This window comes from Heptranchias perlo, chromosome 2 (assembly GCF_035084215.1).
Source record: "Heptranchias perlo isolate sHepPer1 chromosome 2, sHepPer1.hap1, whole genome shotgun sequence".
Classification (NCBI taxonomy): domain Eukaryota; kingdom Metazoa; phylum Chordata; class Chondrichthyes; order Hexanchiformes; family Hexanchidae; genus Heptranchias; species Heptranchias perlo.
This window is the reverse complement of record NC_090326.1, coordinates 109381385-109397587: the sequence shown is the minus strand read 5'-3', so window position 1 is coordinate 109397587 and position 16203 is coordinate 109381385. Positions and strand designations below refer to the sequence as shown.

The window sequence follows — 16203 nt, the reverse complement described above, 5'->3', positions numbered from 1 at the left end:
TACTACCGAGGAGGACTGCGACAAAATACAGGAAGACATGAAAAACTTGTAGAATGGGCGTATAAATGGAAAATGAATTTTAATATAGATAAGTGTGAGGTGGTACATTTTGGTGGGAAGAATGAGGCCACTTAATCAGAAAATAAGAATCTAAATGGGGTAGAGGAACAGAGGGATCTGGAGGTACAGATACACAAATTACTAAAAGTAGCGATGCAGGTTAATAAGGCCATAAAAAAAAAGCAAACAAACCACTGGGGTTCATTTCTAGAGGGATAGAATTGGAAAGCTGAGAAGTTATGTTAAACTTAAATATAATCTTGGTTAAACCACACTTGGAATACTGTGATCAGTTCTGGTCACCATCTTATAAAACGGATAGAGAGGCACTGGAGAAGGTGCAAAAAAGATTTGCTAGGATGATACCAGAACTGAGAGGTTACACTCATCAGGAAAGATTGAATAGGCTGGAGCTCTTTTCTCTAGAAAAGAAAAGACTGAGAGGCGACCTGAGATTCTTTAAGATTATGACAGGGTTCAATAGGGTAGACATAGAGAAGATATTTCCATTTGTGGGGGAGACCAGAACCAGGGACCATAAATATAAGATAATCACTAATAAATCCAATAGGGAATTCAGGAGAAACTTCTTTACTCAAAGAGTGGTTAGAATGTGGAACTCGCTACCACAAGGAGTAGTTTTTTTTTATTCGTTCATGGGATATGGGCGTCGCTGGCAAGGCCAGCATTTATTGCCCATCCCTAATTGCCCACAAGAATATGGTGGTGAGCCGCCTTCTTGAACCACTGCAGTCCGTGTGGTGAAGGTTCTTCCACAGTGCTGTTAGGAAGGGAGTTCCAAGATTTTGACCCAGTGACGATGAAGGAACGGTGATATATTTCCAAGTCGGGATGGTGTGTGACTTGGAGGGGAACGTGCAGGTGATGTTGTTCCCATGTGCCTGCTGCCCTTGTCCTTCAAGGTGGTAGAGGTCGTGGGTTTAGGAGGTGCTGTCGAAGAAGCCTTGGCGAGTTGTGCGCCGGTGGTGAAGGGAGTGAATGTTTAAGGTGGTGGATGGGGTGCCAATCAAGCGGGCTGCTTTGTCCTGGATGGTGGCGAGCTTCTTGAGTGTTGTTGGAGCTGCACTCATCCAGGCAAGTGGGGAGTATTCCATCACACTCCTGACTTGTGCCTTGTAGATGGTGGAAAGGGTTTGGGGAGTCAGGAGGTGAGTCACTCGCCGCAGAATACCCAGCCTCTGACCTGCTCTTGTAGCCACAGTATTTATATGGCTGGTCCAGTTAAGTTTCTGGTCAATGGTGACCCCCAGGATGTTGATGGTGGGGGATTCAGCAATGGTAATGCCGTTTAATGTCAAGGGGAGGTGGTTAGACACTCTCTTGTTGGAAATGGCCATTGCCTGGTACTTGTCTGGCGCAAATGTTACTTGCCACTTATGAGCCCAAGCCTGGATGTTGTCCAGGTCTTGCTGCATGCGGGCACATACTGTTTCATTATCTGAGGGGTTGCGAATGGGACTGAACACTGTGCAATCATCACCGAACATCCCCATTTCTGACCTTATGATGGAGGGAAGGTCATTGATGAAGCAGCTGAAGATGGTTGGGCCAAGGACACTGCCCTGAGGATCTCCTGCAGCAATGTCCTGGGGCTGAGATGATTGGCCTCCAACAACCATCTTCCTTTATGCTAGGTATGACTCCAGCCACTGGAGAGTGTTCCCCCTGATTCCCATTGACTTCAATTTACTCGGACTCCTTGGTGCCACACTCGGTTAAATGCTGCCTTGATGTCAAGGGTAGTTACTCTCACCTCACCTCTGGAATTCAGCTCTTTTGTCCATGTTTGGACCAAGGCTGGCTGTAATGAGGTCTGGAGCCGAGTGGTCCTGCGAAACCCAAACTGAGCATCGGTGAGCAGGTTATTGGTGAGTAAGCGTCGCTTGATAGCACTGTCGATGACACCTTCCATCACTTTGCTGATGATTGAGAGTAGACTGATGGGGCGGTAATTGGCCGGATTGGATTTGTCCTGCTTTTTGCGGACAGGACATACCTGGGCAAATTTCCACATTGTCGAATGGATGCCAGTGTTGTCACTGTTGTCAGTGTTGGAACAATTTGGCTAGAGGCATGGCTAGCTCTGGAGCACAAGTCTTCAGCACTACAGCTGGGACGTTGTCGGGACCCATAGCCTTTGCTGTGTCCAGTGCACTCAGCCATTTCTTGATATCACATGGAGTGAATTGAATTGGCTGAAGACTGACTTCTGTGACAGTGGGGATATCGGGAGGAGGCTGAGATGGATCATCTACTCGGCATTTCTGGCTGAAGATGGTTGCAAACGCTTCAGCCTTGTCTTTTGCACTCATGTGCTGGACACTGCCATCATTGCGGATGGGGATGTTTACAGAGCCTCCTCCTCCCGTTAGTTGTTTAATTGTCCACCACCATTCTCGACTAGATGTGGCAGGACTGCAGAGCTTTGATTTGATCCGTTAGTTGTGGAATCGCTTAGCTCTGTCTGTAACATGTTGCTTCCGCTGTTTAGCATGCATGTAGTCCTGTGTTGTAGCTTCACCAGGTTGGCACCTCATTTTTAGGTACGCCTGGTGCTGCTCCTGTTGAGGCGACTTGCATAGATGCCTTTATGAGGAAGCTAGATAAACACATGAGGGAGAAAGGAATAGAAGGATACGTTGATGCGGTTAGATGTAGTGGGGAGGGAGGAGACTCGTGCGGAGCATAAACACTGGTATGGACCTGTTGGGCTGAATGACCTGTTTCTGTGCTGTACATTCTATGTAAATCACATTCCCTTCTAACATTCAATTTCGAGGATGAAGAAATGTTTTCCTTTCCCCATCTCTGTACATGTAGAAAAGACTTGGTGATCTTCAGAACAGTATTAAAGATGGAATTGCCTAATGTAACATGTGTAAAAGTTCAATGTGTTCTCCTGTATTCTGCTAAAAAACAGGAAATGGTCACTTCTAGTGCACAAGGCAACTAATACCACGTACCATCAGCTTCTGTGTTGCAGTCATCCCTTTAACTACATCATATCCACTCTATCTTGCTCAAGCACTGAATTTTTAAAAAGTAGATTATAGGTTGCATATTATAGAGAAAAATTATAACCAGCAGTGAGCTGAAGGCAGTAACTCAATCTCGATGTCCTCCTGAAATATATAGACTAGCAAAATATTTATGACATCACCAGGACCACTCAATTGAAATACTGCTTTGTAAATCACTGCTGGCTATCTTTTATCCTGTCTATCTTTTCACATGAAACTAAATGGTTTTCCAGTTTTATCAAAAGTATAAATTTGGATTTCTTTCAAATAAACATAAACAGTTGTCATATGCATTGCACTGTGTACTACAGGGCTATTCCCTGCTCTCAACCTAGAGCACCTATAAAATCCAACCGCTGCATTATCTGTATAAGTGGGACTGCTATGGCTGGTGGCTGTTTGTCTGTAACATTTTTCTAATAAGCATGCAAGAATAAAAGATTAAAGCCAGCCACTTTCCGTCCTGCAAATGTTTAAACTTCTCTCTCTCCTGTAATCTTAGAAGGAGGTCATTCGACCCATCATGCCTGTGTCAGGTCTTTTGAAGGAGCTATCCAATTAATCCCACTCCCCTGCTCTATCCCCAAAGCCCTGCAAAATGTTCATTTTTAGTACATATCCAATTCCCATTTGAATGTTATTATTGAATCTGCTTCCGTCACCATTTCAGGTAGTACATTCCAGATCATAACAATTCAATGCATTGAAAAAAGTCTCCTCATCTCCCCTCTGTTTCCTTTGTCAATTTTCTTAATTCTGTGTCCTCTGGTGGCCGACCCTCCTGCCAGTAGAAACGGTTTCACCTTATTTGTTCAAAGAAGAACAATTCCAGTTTCTCTAGTCTCCTCATAATTGAAGTACCTCATCCATGTATATTTCAACTAAATCAAAAGCACAATACTGCGGATGCTGGAAATCTGAAATAAAAACAGAAGATCCTGTAAAAGCTCAGCAAGTGAGGCAGCATCTGTGGAGAAAGAAAGAGTTAATGTTTCAGGTCGAAGACCTATCATCAAAGGTCTTCAAGCTGAACTGTTAACTCTGTTTCTTTCTCCACAGATGCTGCCTGACTTGCTGAGCTTTTACATGATTTTGTGTTTTTATCTTATATTTTAATTAAACTTGTGACATCTACCTAACATTTTATCTTAATGCCAGCTTAGGAATTGCAAATGGAGTCATTGACTTTTTAACCTCCTGGACCATTGCTCAAAATTGTCTGATGTGAGTGCTTTTCTGGCCACATTCTCTCCATCATTCATTGGTTGAGGAAGGGTGGAATATGTAGTTTATGACTGGAGAGGTACGTTTCATATAGAATTTTAAGTTGACCTTCACTAATGTTCCTGGATGTTGTGAGTGTCTGCCTCTGTGTTTGTCACCATTCCTCCTCTGTTATTTGGCAACTTAGGTCTTGTTCCCTAGCCCCTTAAGGTTTACTTTGTCGTTGTGTTTAATGGTTCTACTCACTGAAGTGCGTTCCCCATTGTAGCAAACACTCTACCACTGTTCTCCTGTGTGAGCTGCAGGAAAGCCCATCTGCTCACTGTGATGCAGTGCAACCCTCCCAATAAGAAATGTAGCTAAGACTCGTATGGGTCACATGCCAATCAGAATGGGTAATTTACACACTCTGTCTGAAACTGAAGAAATATTAGTCCTTTTGAGGCTATTCCCTGGAGGCCTACACAATGCGAACCCCCAAGCTATTTCCCAGGAGGGAGAAGCAGACCACCATGGAAAGAGGAAATAAATTAAAATCAGCACCCCACTTGATGGGCCAATAACTCAATGATTACAGCCATGAGTCAAAGTAGTCAGGATCCCTTCTACTCACCCTGGGGCTATTCCCTGGAAATTGACTCTAAAAGAGAGAAAGTTTTGCATTTATATAGCGCCTTTCATGACCTCAAGATGTCCCAAAGTGGTTTACAGCCAGTTAAGTACTTCTGAAGTGTAGTCACTATTGTAATGTAGGAAATATATCCTACACTGCTCACAGCATATGCACAACCTTGTCAGCAAACTCAGTGTACCAATGAATTCTCCAACAAATTTCAGTAGAAATGAACAGTAAAACTGCCCGAATGTCTCAGCTGATTAAAATAGTGAGCAGCTGAGGTCTATAGACCAGTAAAGTTCCGTGTTCAATTGCTGGTCTGTGCTGAGTTCGCTGACCTCAATGGGGATAATGGTTTGGCTGCAACAATTGGCCTCAAAATCCTGGATTAGGGGATGGATCCATCTCCTGATTGCTGCCCAACAGCCCCTGCTGGAAGCATGCGTGTGTGGTTACAGAGGGAGGACAGGGATGAGCTTCCCTGTGATGTTCTGCACAATGGCATAACCTGCCAGCATTCAATTTTTGGAGTTACTTGAGTGAGGTACCGGAGGGTGACCATAACCCATTTAGCTGCATCCCAGCAGTGAATCAATGACTTAGCAAAATGGGTGTATGTATGTGAGCATCTGATGTAGAAAAGCTGTGCTGCCTCGTGATGAAAGTGTTCAGCAAGGACAGTGTGATTACATCAGGCTACATCAAGTCTACAGCACAGAAATAGGTCATCCGGTCTATGCTGGTGTTTATGCTCCACATGAGCCTCCTCCCACCCTACTTCATCTAACCCTATCAGCAAATCCTTCCATTCCTTGCTTCCCCTTAAATGCATCTATGCTATTTGCCTCAACTATTCCTTGTCCAACATTCTTACCACTCTCTGGGTGAAGAAGTTTCTCCTGAATTCCATATTGGATTTATTAGTGACTATCTTATATTTATGACCTCCAGTTTTGGACTCCCCCACAAGTGGAAACATTTTCTCTACGTCTACCCTATCAAACCCTTTCATTATCTTAAAGACCTCTATCAGATCACCCCTTAGCCTCCTCTTTTCTAGAGAAAAGAGCACCAGCCTGTTCAGCTTTTCCTGATAAGTATATCCTCTCAGGAGTACAGATTCATAGCTCCTTGAAAGTGGAGTCACAGGTGGATAGGGTGGTGAAGAAGGCATTCGGCATGCTTGGTTTCATTGGTCAGAACATTGAATGCAGGAGTTGGGATGTCTTGTTGAAGTTGTACAGGGCATTGGTGAGGCCACACTTGGAGTACTGTGTACAGTTCTGGTCACCCTATTATAGAAAGGATATTATTAAACTAGAAAGAGTGCAGAAAAGATTTACTAGGATGCTACCGGGACTTGATGGTTTGACTTACAGGGAGAGGTTAGACAGACTGGGACTTTTTTCCCTGGAGAGTAGGAGGTTAAGGGGTGATCTTATAGAAGTCTATAAAATAATGAGGGGCATAGATAAGGTAGATAGTCAAAATCTTTTCCCAAAGGTAGGGGAGTCTATAACGAGGGGGCATAGATTTAAGGTGAGAGGGGAGAGATACAAAAGGGTCCAGAGGGGCAATTTTTTCACTCAAAGGGTGGTGAGTGTCTGGAACGAGCTGCCAGAGGCAGTAGTAGAGGCGGGTACAATTTTGTCTTTTAAAAAGCATTTGGACAGTTACATGGGTAAGATGGGTATAGAGGGATATGGGCCAAGTGCAGGCAATTGGGACTAGCTTAGTGGTATAAACTGGGCGACATGGACATGTTGGGCCGAAGGGCCTGTTTCCATGTTGTAACTTCTATGATTCTATGATTCTATGATCATCCTTGTGAATTTCTTTTGCACCTTCTCCAATGCCTCTATATCTTTTTTATAATATGGAGACCAGATCTGTTCACAGTATTCCAAGTGTGGTCTAACCAAGGTTCTATACAAATTTAACATAACTTCTCTGCTTTTCAATTCTATCCCTCTAGAAATCCCAGTGCTTGGTTTGCCATTTTTATAGCCTTATTAACCTGCGTCGCTACATTTAGTGATTTGTGTGTCTGGTTTTATTGATTTGTCTATCTAAGAGGTATCCATGAACTGTGAATGATGCCTGTACTAATATCATTATCATTATTAGTTTGTTTTGTTCCAGTGACAATTAATTTCAGAAAATAATTGGAAGTGCTTGTAGACACAAGGCCTAATTTAATCTCGGTCCACCTGGTGGGCACGGGGCAGTAATAGCTCTAAAATTGAACTGCTGTACTTATCGCCCCCATTTGCAATCTGATCCTGTTCATCACTATTTTGCCTGGTGCCTTCATAAGGGCAGCTCAGGCACCCACTTGAAGCAGGCAGTAGCCTCGTTAAAGAATGTAAATCAGGGTCCCATGACGTATATAGGACCCTGATTGCGATTTCTAAGTACAAATGGGCAGAGGGTGCTGGAGCCCACTCAAAAAAACGGCCCAGGAAATGTCTTTTTTTTTGTAATGTGGCCAGGAGGGACCACAAAAAAATCCAGGCCTCTGCTGGCCCATCCGACATCCCGACTCTGACTGTTGGCCAGATCAATGTGGGAGCCAGCTGATTTTCTGCCATCCCAAAACCGGCAAACTGCAATGAGGTGCCTGTTTGGCACACGTAGCTCACCAGTGGAATGTAAATGAATGTAAATGAGGCCCGGGCCAGCAAGAACAACCAGTAAGATCAGCCCTAATATCTTCACACTACAGAAGTGTCAAAGGCTTGAGCCATAGTGAGTCACCAAGTCAGTATAATTAGATGTTTGTCCGAAAGTCACATTATTGCACACACATATCTAAAACTGATTACAAAAAGAAACAGAAGCCTTTTTGAACAAAATATGGAAATGCGTATCATTTTTTTTCTGATCTTTCCTTTCTCAAGGTCATGCTGCAAGCCACACCTTGCTATTTGAATGAGTTGACCTGTTCTAGGCCTCTGTCAGTGTTACTTTTAAGCCAGATATTGGGGCGATCTTGAGGGGTGCTGCGGTTCACCGGCTTAACAACCTCCTTTCCCTCCTACGAGGGAGCAACCTGTCTCCGTTCTGCAGATCCGCTGTCAGTGAGCTGAAATCTGAATTCACCACGTGCAGAATTAAAGATGCGGACCAAGCCCATGTGCTCCCACTTCCTGATGCAGCACCTTAGTACGGCTATGTACAGTGATACAGGGCTTACGGAGAAAAGACCTTGAATGTTTTATTTAGATTACAAGACCCAGGTCATAAAATGAATGGTGCTTCCACAAATACATTTTTTTCAACAAACTTTTGATTTGATTATTGATGATATGAATAGGGAAAGCCAGATTTTCATATCAATAGTACAGTACATGTTGACCAAGTAAAGAATAATGAGAAAGGACTCTCTGATTTTAAATAGATTCTATATGTTGTTAGAAATATCTGGTATATCTAGGACAGTGGATATAATTTCATTTTTATAAATTTGTAATTGCAATACTTGCATTTATAGAGCACCTTTTTATATTAACATTTGAAAGTGCTTTACACAAATTGCATTTTAAATTGCAGTGGCTATTATGTAGGCAAATGTATTTCACTTTATTAAATGTAGCTACTGTAATGAAAATTCCGATGCACCAGGTGAGACTTCTGCCTGCCCTCCCTCCCTCCTCAGCCAGCTTTGGGGCAAACCTGAGGGTGTTCCCAGACTACCCTGTGAATTCTGCCCACTACACCACCTGATAGTCCCAGCCAGATCTATGCCAGCTGAGAGCAGGCATAAGTCCTGTACCAGGCCTGAGGAAGGCTTCAGGATTGTTTGAAAGAAAGGTAATCAAAACCAGAGGGATTTATTACATTAAAAATACCACCCCTTTGCTCCTTTAGGAATTTTTAAAAGAAGTACGTGGCCTCATTTCTTCAGTACTTCCTGGGTTTCGGGATCCCCTGCAATTTGGGATCAACACCAGGTCACAGTGGTAGCCAAAAGTCCTGCCGCACTTCTGAGGGTGGAGCAGGGTCCCTGGAAATTTCGGCCCATCATTTTTTAAAATTCAGCTACATCCCAGGGGCGTCATTAGTTCCCCTTAGTTGACCATAATCATCTTTGCTGATTTTGAACACGTAGCTTCATATATTGGTTATATTTCTGTTTATATATTGTTAGAAGCAATGTTGAGTTTCGTCTTCTGTTGTGTGGTGTCTTCTGATTTCATCACCAACGACAGAATTGTGAGATGTCAGTTAAGGGATCTCAACGCTATGCTCACAACAGGTTGCTAGCTAACTGAAATGTTAATCCATTTGTAAATCAATCGATGCTGTAATAAAACCTAATTAATTAAATCCTTTGTTGCTGTCATGACTATTCAGTTAATTACATTGAGATATGGTTGCCAAATACAGAACATCTCGGTACTTCATTAAAGGATTGTATGTTCTGTTCAATTTATAAGGGTGTTGTTTCCACACAAGTCTCAAGTGATTTAAAATCTGAACCTTGCATCAGCAATCATTGCTCTTGGTTTGTCTGGAGTGACCAAACAAATTAGTATTTCATTTATAATTTTAAATTTGGAATCTTGTACATTGAAGAATTGAAATAATTTACTGCACTACATTGTAATGATATTAACCTTCTGGAACCTATAATTTGTGAGTAATGTCTGTACAACAAAGGAAATTGATATACCTTTTGTTATTTCAGGTTACCCTGGTCCGCTGAATAACACTCAGCCGAGTCTTTCTCGACGTTCCTTTCAAGGCTGCATGCAACTCCTTCATGTGGATGATCAGCTGGCTGACTTACATGCTGTTGAGCAAGGGGAGCTGGGACAATTTACCAATGTTAACATCGATATGTGCGCAATCATAGACAGGTAAATGAACAATGAGAACATTTATTTTTCACTGTATATGGTGTTTCATTGATTTAGTGCGGGTAAATGTCATACCAGCACAGTCTTTTGGGAGATGAGCAAAGAGACTCATTAACTAAGCAGATACATAGCAAGACCTTTTTACAAGCTGTACTTGAACTTCAGTATATCAAATACAGAGTTCGAGGTGATTGCATTTTCTGAGAGTGAGATACAGAGACAGCAAAGTGCATATAAAAACAAAACGCTGGTGTTCCACACTTGCTATTGAATGCTGAGGTGCAATTGCAACCCTTTTTTTGGTCCTGATATAAACATAAAGGTCTGCTTGAAGAGCCAATGATTCTCTTGCACCTGTTCCAAGATCTGACTGAAGATTGAGAACTGACAGATGGCCACATGCTTACAATGGCAAGGAGTAGGGCATCGCTATCCAGTCCATTGGTATGAATAAATATGGCCTGTATTAAAACAGCCAGGTATTGACTTTCACTGTAGCCTATGAAACATAGAAGCTTCTCTTACAGCTCTTGCGAACTGAGTGGTAAGTTGGATTTGTAAAAAGCACTTGGATCCCTGGTAAAATGGCCAACCTTTTTTTTGAAACCTCTCATTGGGGTAATTTGACAAGTCAGTCTTGCTGTGGGTCTTGCAAGTCAGTCTTCCACCCTCCGTAAACTTGAGCTCATCCAAAACTCTGCTGCCCGTAATCTAACTCGCACCAAATCCTGTTCACCCATCACCCCTGAGTTCACTGACCTACATTGACCCCCGGTATGGCAATGCCTCGATTTTACAATTCTCATCCTTGTGCTGAAATCCCTCTGTGGCCTTGCGCCTCCCTATCTCTGACCTCCTCCAGCCCTACAACCCTCAGAGATCCCTGCGCTCCTCCAATTCTGGCCTCTTGGCAGCCCTGATTTTCATCGCTCCACCGTTGGTGGCCGTGCCTTGAGCTGCCTAGGCCCTAAGCTCTGGAAATCCCTCTCTAAACCACTCTGCCTCTCTCTCCTCCTTTAAAGTTACTCCTTAAAACCTACCCCTTTGACCAAGCTTTTGGTTATCTGTCCTAATATCTCTTCATATGGCTCAGTGTCAATTTTTGTCTAATGACGCTCCTGTGAAGTGCCTTGGGATGTTTTTACTATATTTAAGGCACTATATGGATGCAAGTTTTTGTTAGAGATGACTTGCTAAGGATCATTATGTCTAGTGAGGAAGGAGTGCACAGCCTCAAGCTATCATGCAAAAAGGAGAGCAACAACCCCTTTATATAAAAGCTATACAAGTCTATAAACATTCAGATTGGATTATTTTAATAACCCTACTAGATGCTCCTTAGCATTCCGCCCAAGAACCAGGCCAGCAACCTGTGGGAACTAGATTACCACCTTTTACCAAGTTGAAAACCAGATGGAGGAACGATTGTAGCTTTTGTTCAGAAGTTTGTTTTGCTGCTGATGAAAATAAATTGAAAACCTTTATACTCTTATAAATATAATAATTTATGAATCAAAAACTGGAATGTTTGTTCCAAAACCAGCTAACTGGCAATGCTATAATGTCCGAGTTATTCATTGGTAGCTTAATACGATTTCACCAGGTCTTTGTCTCTAATTTCACATTGTTGCTACGTCACCTAATATATAAAAATATAGTATTAGTAAGAATGGCATATAGTTAAAACAAATATATAGATGTTAATCACTGAACTTTTTGTAATAAAACTGATTAGATTCCAGAATGGGATCTCCCAAATGGTTGTACCAGTAGAATGATTAAAAACAATTAAGGAAATTGACTTCAATTCTGCCAAAGATATTAAAATGAGTAAGGGAGGAAATATTAGCAGAAAATGTTCACAGTTGATAAGAAACAGAAGTGATACCAGTAAGAGAAAGCAGAAACCAAAGAAACTCTAGATCCAGACAACATCTATCATTTTGTTCCTAGCACTTTATTCATTTTTGATGTTTGATCTATGCAAAAAACAAGTTTTAAAGTGAATATTTTCTATTTACTGAGAGGAACCTTTGATTGCTGTGCAGTGATAATTAGCTTCTTGTCACAGGCTCACAATGTCGCACTGTTTCCTACTGACTAGCATTAAATTGAAATCCAGGAGTGCAGGAATTCAGGAATCTAGAATGCACTTTAAACAAATTTGTTTCTTCCATCAGAGTGCAGTAGAATCATTGACACCAGTGCTCCCACATCCTGATGGGTCTTTTATTAATATGTCCCCACGTATACTGCTCCTATGTATCATTAAAAGCTGAACACACTCCTCTGTGTATTTCTCCTCTATGCTGCCAAAACATGGTCCAAAAGTAAAGAAATATTGCAACTACTGTGCTTTTTATTAAATAAATGTAGCAAAGAGTTTCAAGTACTTTATTTGGTTAATTTAAATAGCTGTAAAGCACCACGTTAAAATATAGAATCAAATATACTAATACAAAGACACCACTGCATATGGGAAATCACTTGAATTAACAAGTTTCTCACAGACCAGGAAGACCCTCAGTTCAATCTCTGGCTGAATTAGCTCATGTCAGAGCAGCAATGGGACATTATGATAACCCGCAGCACCCATGGATTGGAAAAATCTGCCAAGGTTCATGATCACTATCAAATGACCCCTACTCACTTATATATGAAGAATGACCATTTGGGTGAAGTACAGGTGGGCTTCTAGTGCCTGTTAAACTGTACCCCAACAGTAGTCGACGCTTTCTGGAGAGGACAGAAAAAAAGTTGCCAGTTAATGAGATAAGTATGACACATTAATATATAATTAACAGCCTTTCATCTCGCCCATCTGTAATATCATACCTTTTAAAGGTGTCACATGCAAGCATATCACACCTCAAATCAGCACATAGAATCATAGAATCGTTACAGCACAGAAGGAGGCCTTTTGGTCCGTCGAGCCTCTGCCTGCTCTTTGTAAGAGCAATCCAGTTAGTCCCATTCCCCCGCTCTTTCCCCGTAGCCCTGCAAATTTTTTCCCTTCAAATATTTATCCAATTCCTTTTTGAAAGCCATGATTGAATCTGCTTCCACCACCCTTTCAGGCAGTGCATTCCAGGTCAGAACTAGTCACTGTGTATGAAAAAAAAGCTTTTCCTCATGTTGCCTTAGGTTCTTTTGCCAATCGCCTTAAATCTGTGTCCCCTGGTTCTCAACCCTTCTACCAATGGGAACAGTTTCTCTTTACTTTTTCTAACCCACCATAATTTTGAATACCTCCATCACATCTCCTCTAAACTTTCTCTGCTCTAAGGAGAACAACACCAGCTTCTCCAGTCCCTCATCCCTGGAACCATTCTAGTAAATCTTTTCTGCACCCTCTCTAAGCCCTTAACATCCTTCCTAAAGTGGGTGCCCAGAATTGGACACAATACTCCAGTTGTGGCTGAACCAGTGTTATGTAAAAGTTCAACATAACTTCCTTGTTTTTGTACTCTATGCCTGTATTTATATACATCCATCCATTATACGCATATCCATAAAACAAAAGTTAGTGACTGACAAAATAAGTAGAATCATAGAATCATAGAAGTTTACAACATGGAAACAGGCCCTTCGGCCCAACATGTCCATGTCGCCCAGTTTATACCACTACGCTAGTACCAGTTGCCTGCACTTGGCCTATATCCCTCTATACCCATCTTGCCCATGTAACTGTCCAAATGCTTTTTAAAAGACAAAATTGTACCCGTCTCTACTACTGCCTCTGGCAGCTCATTCCAGACACTCACCACCCTTTGAGTGAAAAAATTGCCCCTCTGGACCCTTTTGTATCTCTCCCCTTAAATCTGTGCCCCCTCGTTATAGACTCCCCTACCTTTGGGAAAAGATTTTGACTATCTACCTTATCTATGACCCTCATTATTTTATAGACTTCTATAAGATCACCCCTAAACCTCCTACTCTCCAGGGAAAAAAGTCTCAGTCTATCCAACCTCTCCCTATAAGTCAAACCATCAAGTCCCAGTAGCATCCTAGTAAATCTTTTCTGCACTCTTTCTAGTTTAATAATATCCTTTCTATAATAGGGTGACCAGAACTGTACACAGTATTCCAAGTGTGGCCTTACTAATGTCTTGTACAACTTCAACAAGACATCCCAACTCCTGTATTCAATGTTCTGACCAATGAAACCAAGCATGCCGAATGCCTTCTTCACCACCCTATCCACCTGTGACTCCACTTTCAAGGAGCTATGAACCTGTACTCCTAGATCTCTTTGTTCTATAACTCTCCCCAACGCCCTACCATTAACGGAGTAGGTCCTGGCCCGATTCGATCTACCAAAATGCATCACCTCACATTTATCTAAATTAAACTCCATCTGCCATTCATCGGCCCACTGGCCCAATTTGTCAAGATCCCGTTGCAATCCTAGATAACCTTCTTCACTGTCCATAATGCCACCAATCTTGGTGTCATCTGCAAACTTACTAACCATGCCTCCTAAATTCTCATCCAAATCATTAATATAAATAACAAATAACAAAGTGCTTATCTGTTATGTTATCAATTAAATATCTATGTGACCACGTGTGAACAAATTAAATAGTTCCAATAAGATACAGGTATCTAGCAGAAAATTGCACCAAGTGTCATACAACCAGCCACACAAATCACGAATAATTTATCAACACTGTTTTCGGCTGTCATTTTGCTTCTTTACTGATAGCATATATGGCTGTAAATAACATTTAAAACATGACAAACACACAAAATTATACAATATCTTAAAAATCAGTAAACATACCCAGAAATGTGGTTATTTAACATTAAAAATGCCGTAAGAAATTTACCCCATTTAGATATAGAAGGAAATGTTTCCAGTATAAGTACTCCCTCACATTTTTTCAATATTTCCTAGCTGTTATGACTTTATGACAAATAAATTAGTTGCATGCAAATTTAGTGACTAATTTATACTCTTGCATATGACCGTTCCCTCCCCCACCCATTTCGGATCCCCACTTATACCCAAGCTGTTTGAATGATATGGTTCACCAAGTGAGCTGCATGTACCCCAAGTGATCCAGGAACCGTTAGTATTCCTGTTATTACAAAATCCGTCTGTGATCTTGTTCCACCCTGCCACTGTAATTTACTCCAGCCCAGTGTCCATGGACCAGCATTCACAGCAGTTCAAAATGCCAATTTCCACAGTCAGAGATGAAGCTTCTCCAAGACATTCCTATAAACTGTCATCAGAGTAGCCTGGGATACATATGGAGAGAATTAATCACTTCCAAAAGTACAGTGGTGTGTCCATTATCCTCATTTCTATCATCTGCCATTTTGATTGTCTACCAGAATTTCTGCAGGCCAAAAACTTGCTTCAACATCACCTCATTAGAAAGATGCTTTTGTTATTTGTATTTCATCCCTCATATTATCGTGCCACGCACTTGGCAAACAAATGAACAAATACTTTTCCATTATGATAGTGCATTTCTATAATTAATTTTCTAATGGATCCTTAGAAACTTGATCAGTTTGAAACTGATGAAAATTGAGTATTGGATGAATTCAAATGGATAAGCTAAAGTAATTACCGAACATTAGAAAGTAACTTTATAGCCTCAAATTTACTTTTGTTGGAAGTAGTGGATGAAAGCTTATTGTGTTCACATAAGATTGCTCTGTCCATTGTTTTAATAGAGGAATTCAGCCATTTTAAAAAAACTTTACAATTCCTTGCTTCCCTCAGCCATTCCTTCCTTGAAAAATTTTCCACCTTTTAAAACACTGCCTTGGTGTCTCTTGGTCATTAGAATGATAGAAATTTACGGCACAGAAGGAGGTCATTCGGTCCATTGTGTCTGTGCTGGCCAAAAAAGAGCCATCCGGCCTAATCCCACTTTCCAGCTCTTGGTCTGTAGGCCTGTAGCCTGCGGCAATTCAAGTGCATTTCCAAGTACTTTATAAAATGTGATGAGGGTTTCTGCCTCTACCACCCTTTCAGGCAGTAAGTTCCAGACCTCCACCACCCTCTGGGTGAAAACATTTCTCCTCTAATCCTTCCACCAATTACTTTAAATCTATGCCCCCTGATTTTTGACCTCGCTACTAAAGGAAATAGGTCCTTCCTATCCGCTCCCCTCATAATTTTATACACCTCAATTAAATCTCCCTCAGTCTCCTCTGTTCCAAAACAAAACAACCCCAACCTATCCAATCTGTCCTCATAACTAAAATTCTCCTGTCCTAGCAACATCCTCGTAAATCTCCTCTGTAGCCACTCTAGTGCAATCACACCTTTTCTGTAATGTGGTGACCAGAACTGTACTCAGTATTCTAGCTGTGGCCTAACTAGTGTTTTATACAGTTAAGAACGTAAGAAATAGGAGTGGGAGTAGGCCATCTGGGCCCT

General features: G+C 41.6%; 1 protein-coding gene across 2 annotated transcripts in view; it reads left to right on the top strand.

Annotated features, from left to right (window-relative positions):
* The window catches only part of cntnap2a (contactin associated protein 2a), a 1620024-nt gene that overhangs the window by 818589 nt on the left and 785232 nt on the right, over nucleotides 1-16203 (top strand). For both annotated transcript variants that reach the window (XM_068005678.1, XM_068005683.1), the window contains exon 10: nucleotides 9632-9803. In XM_068005678.1, coding sequence (XP_067861779.1) covers nucleotides 9632-9803 — 172 coding nt within the window. The remainder of the gene's footprint in view (nucleotides 1-9631; nucleotides 9804-16203) is intronic.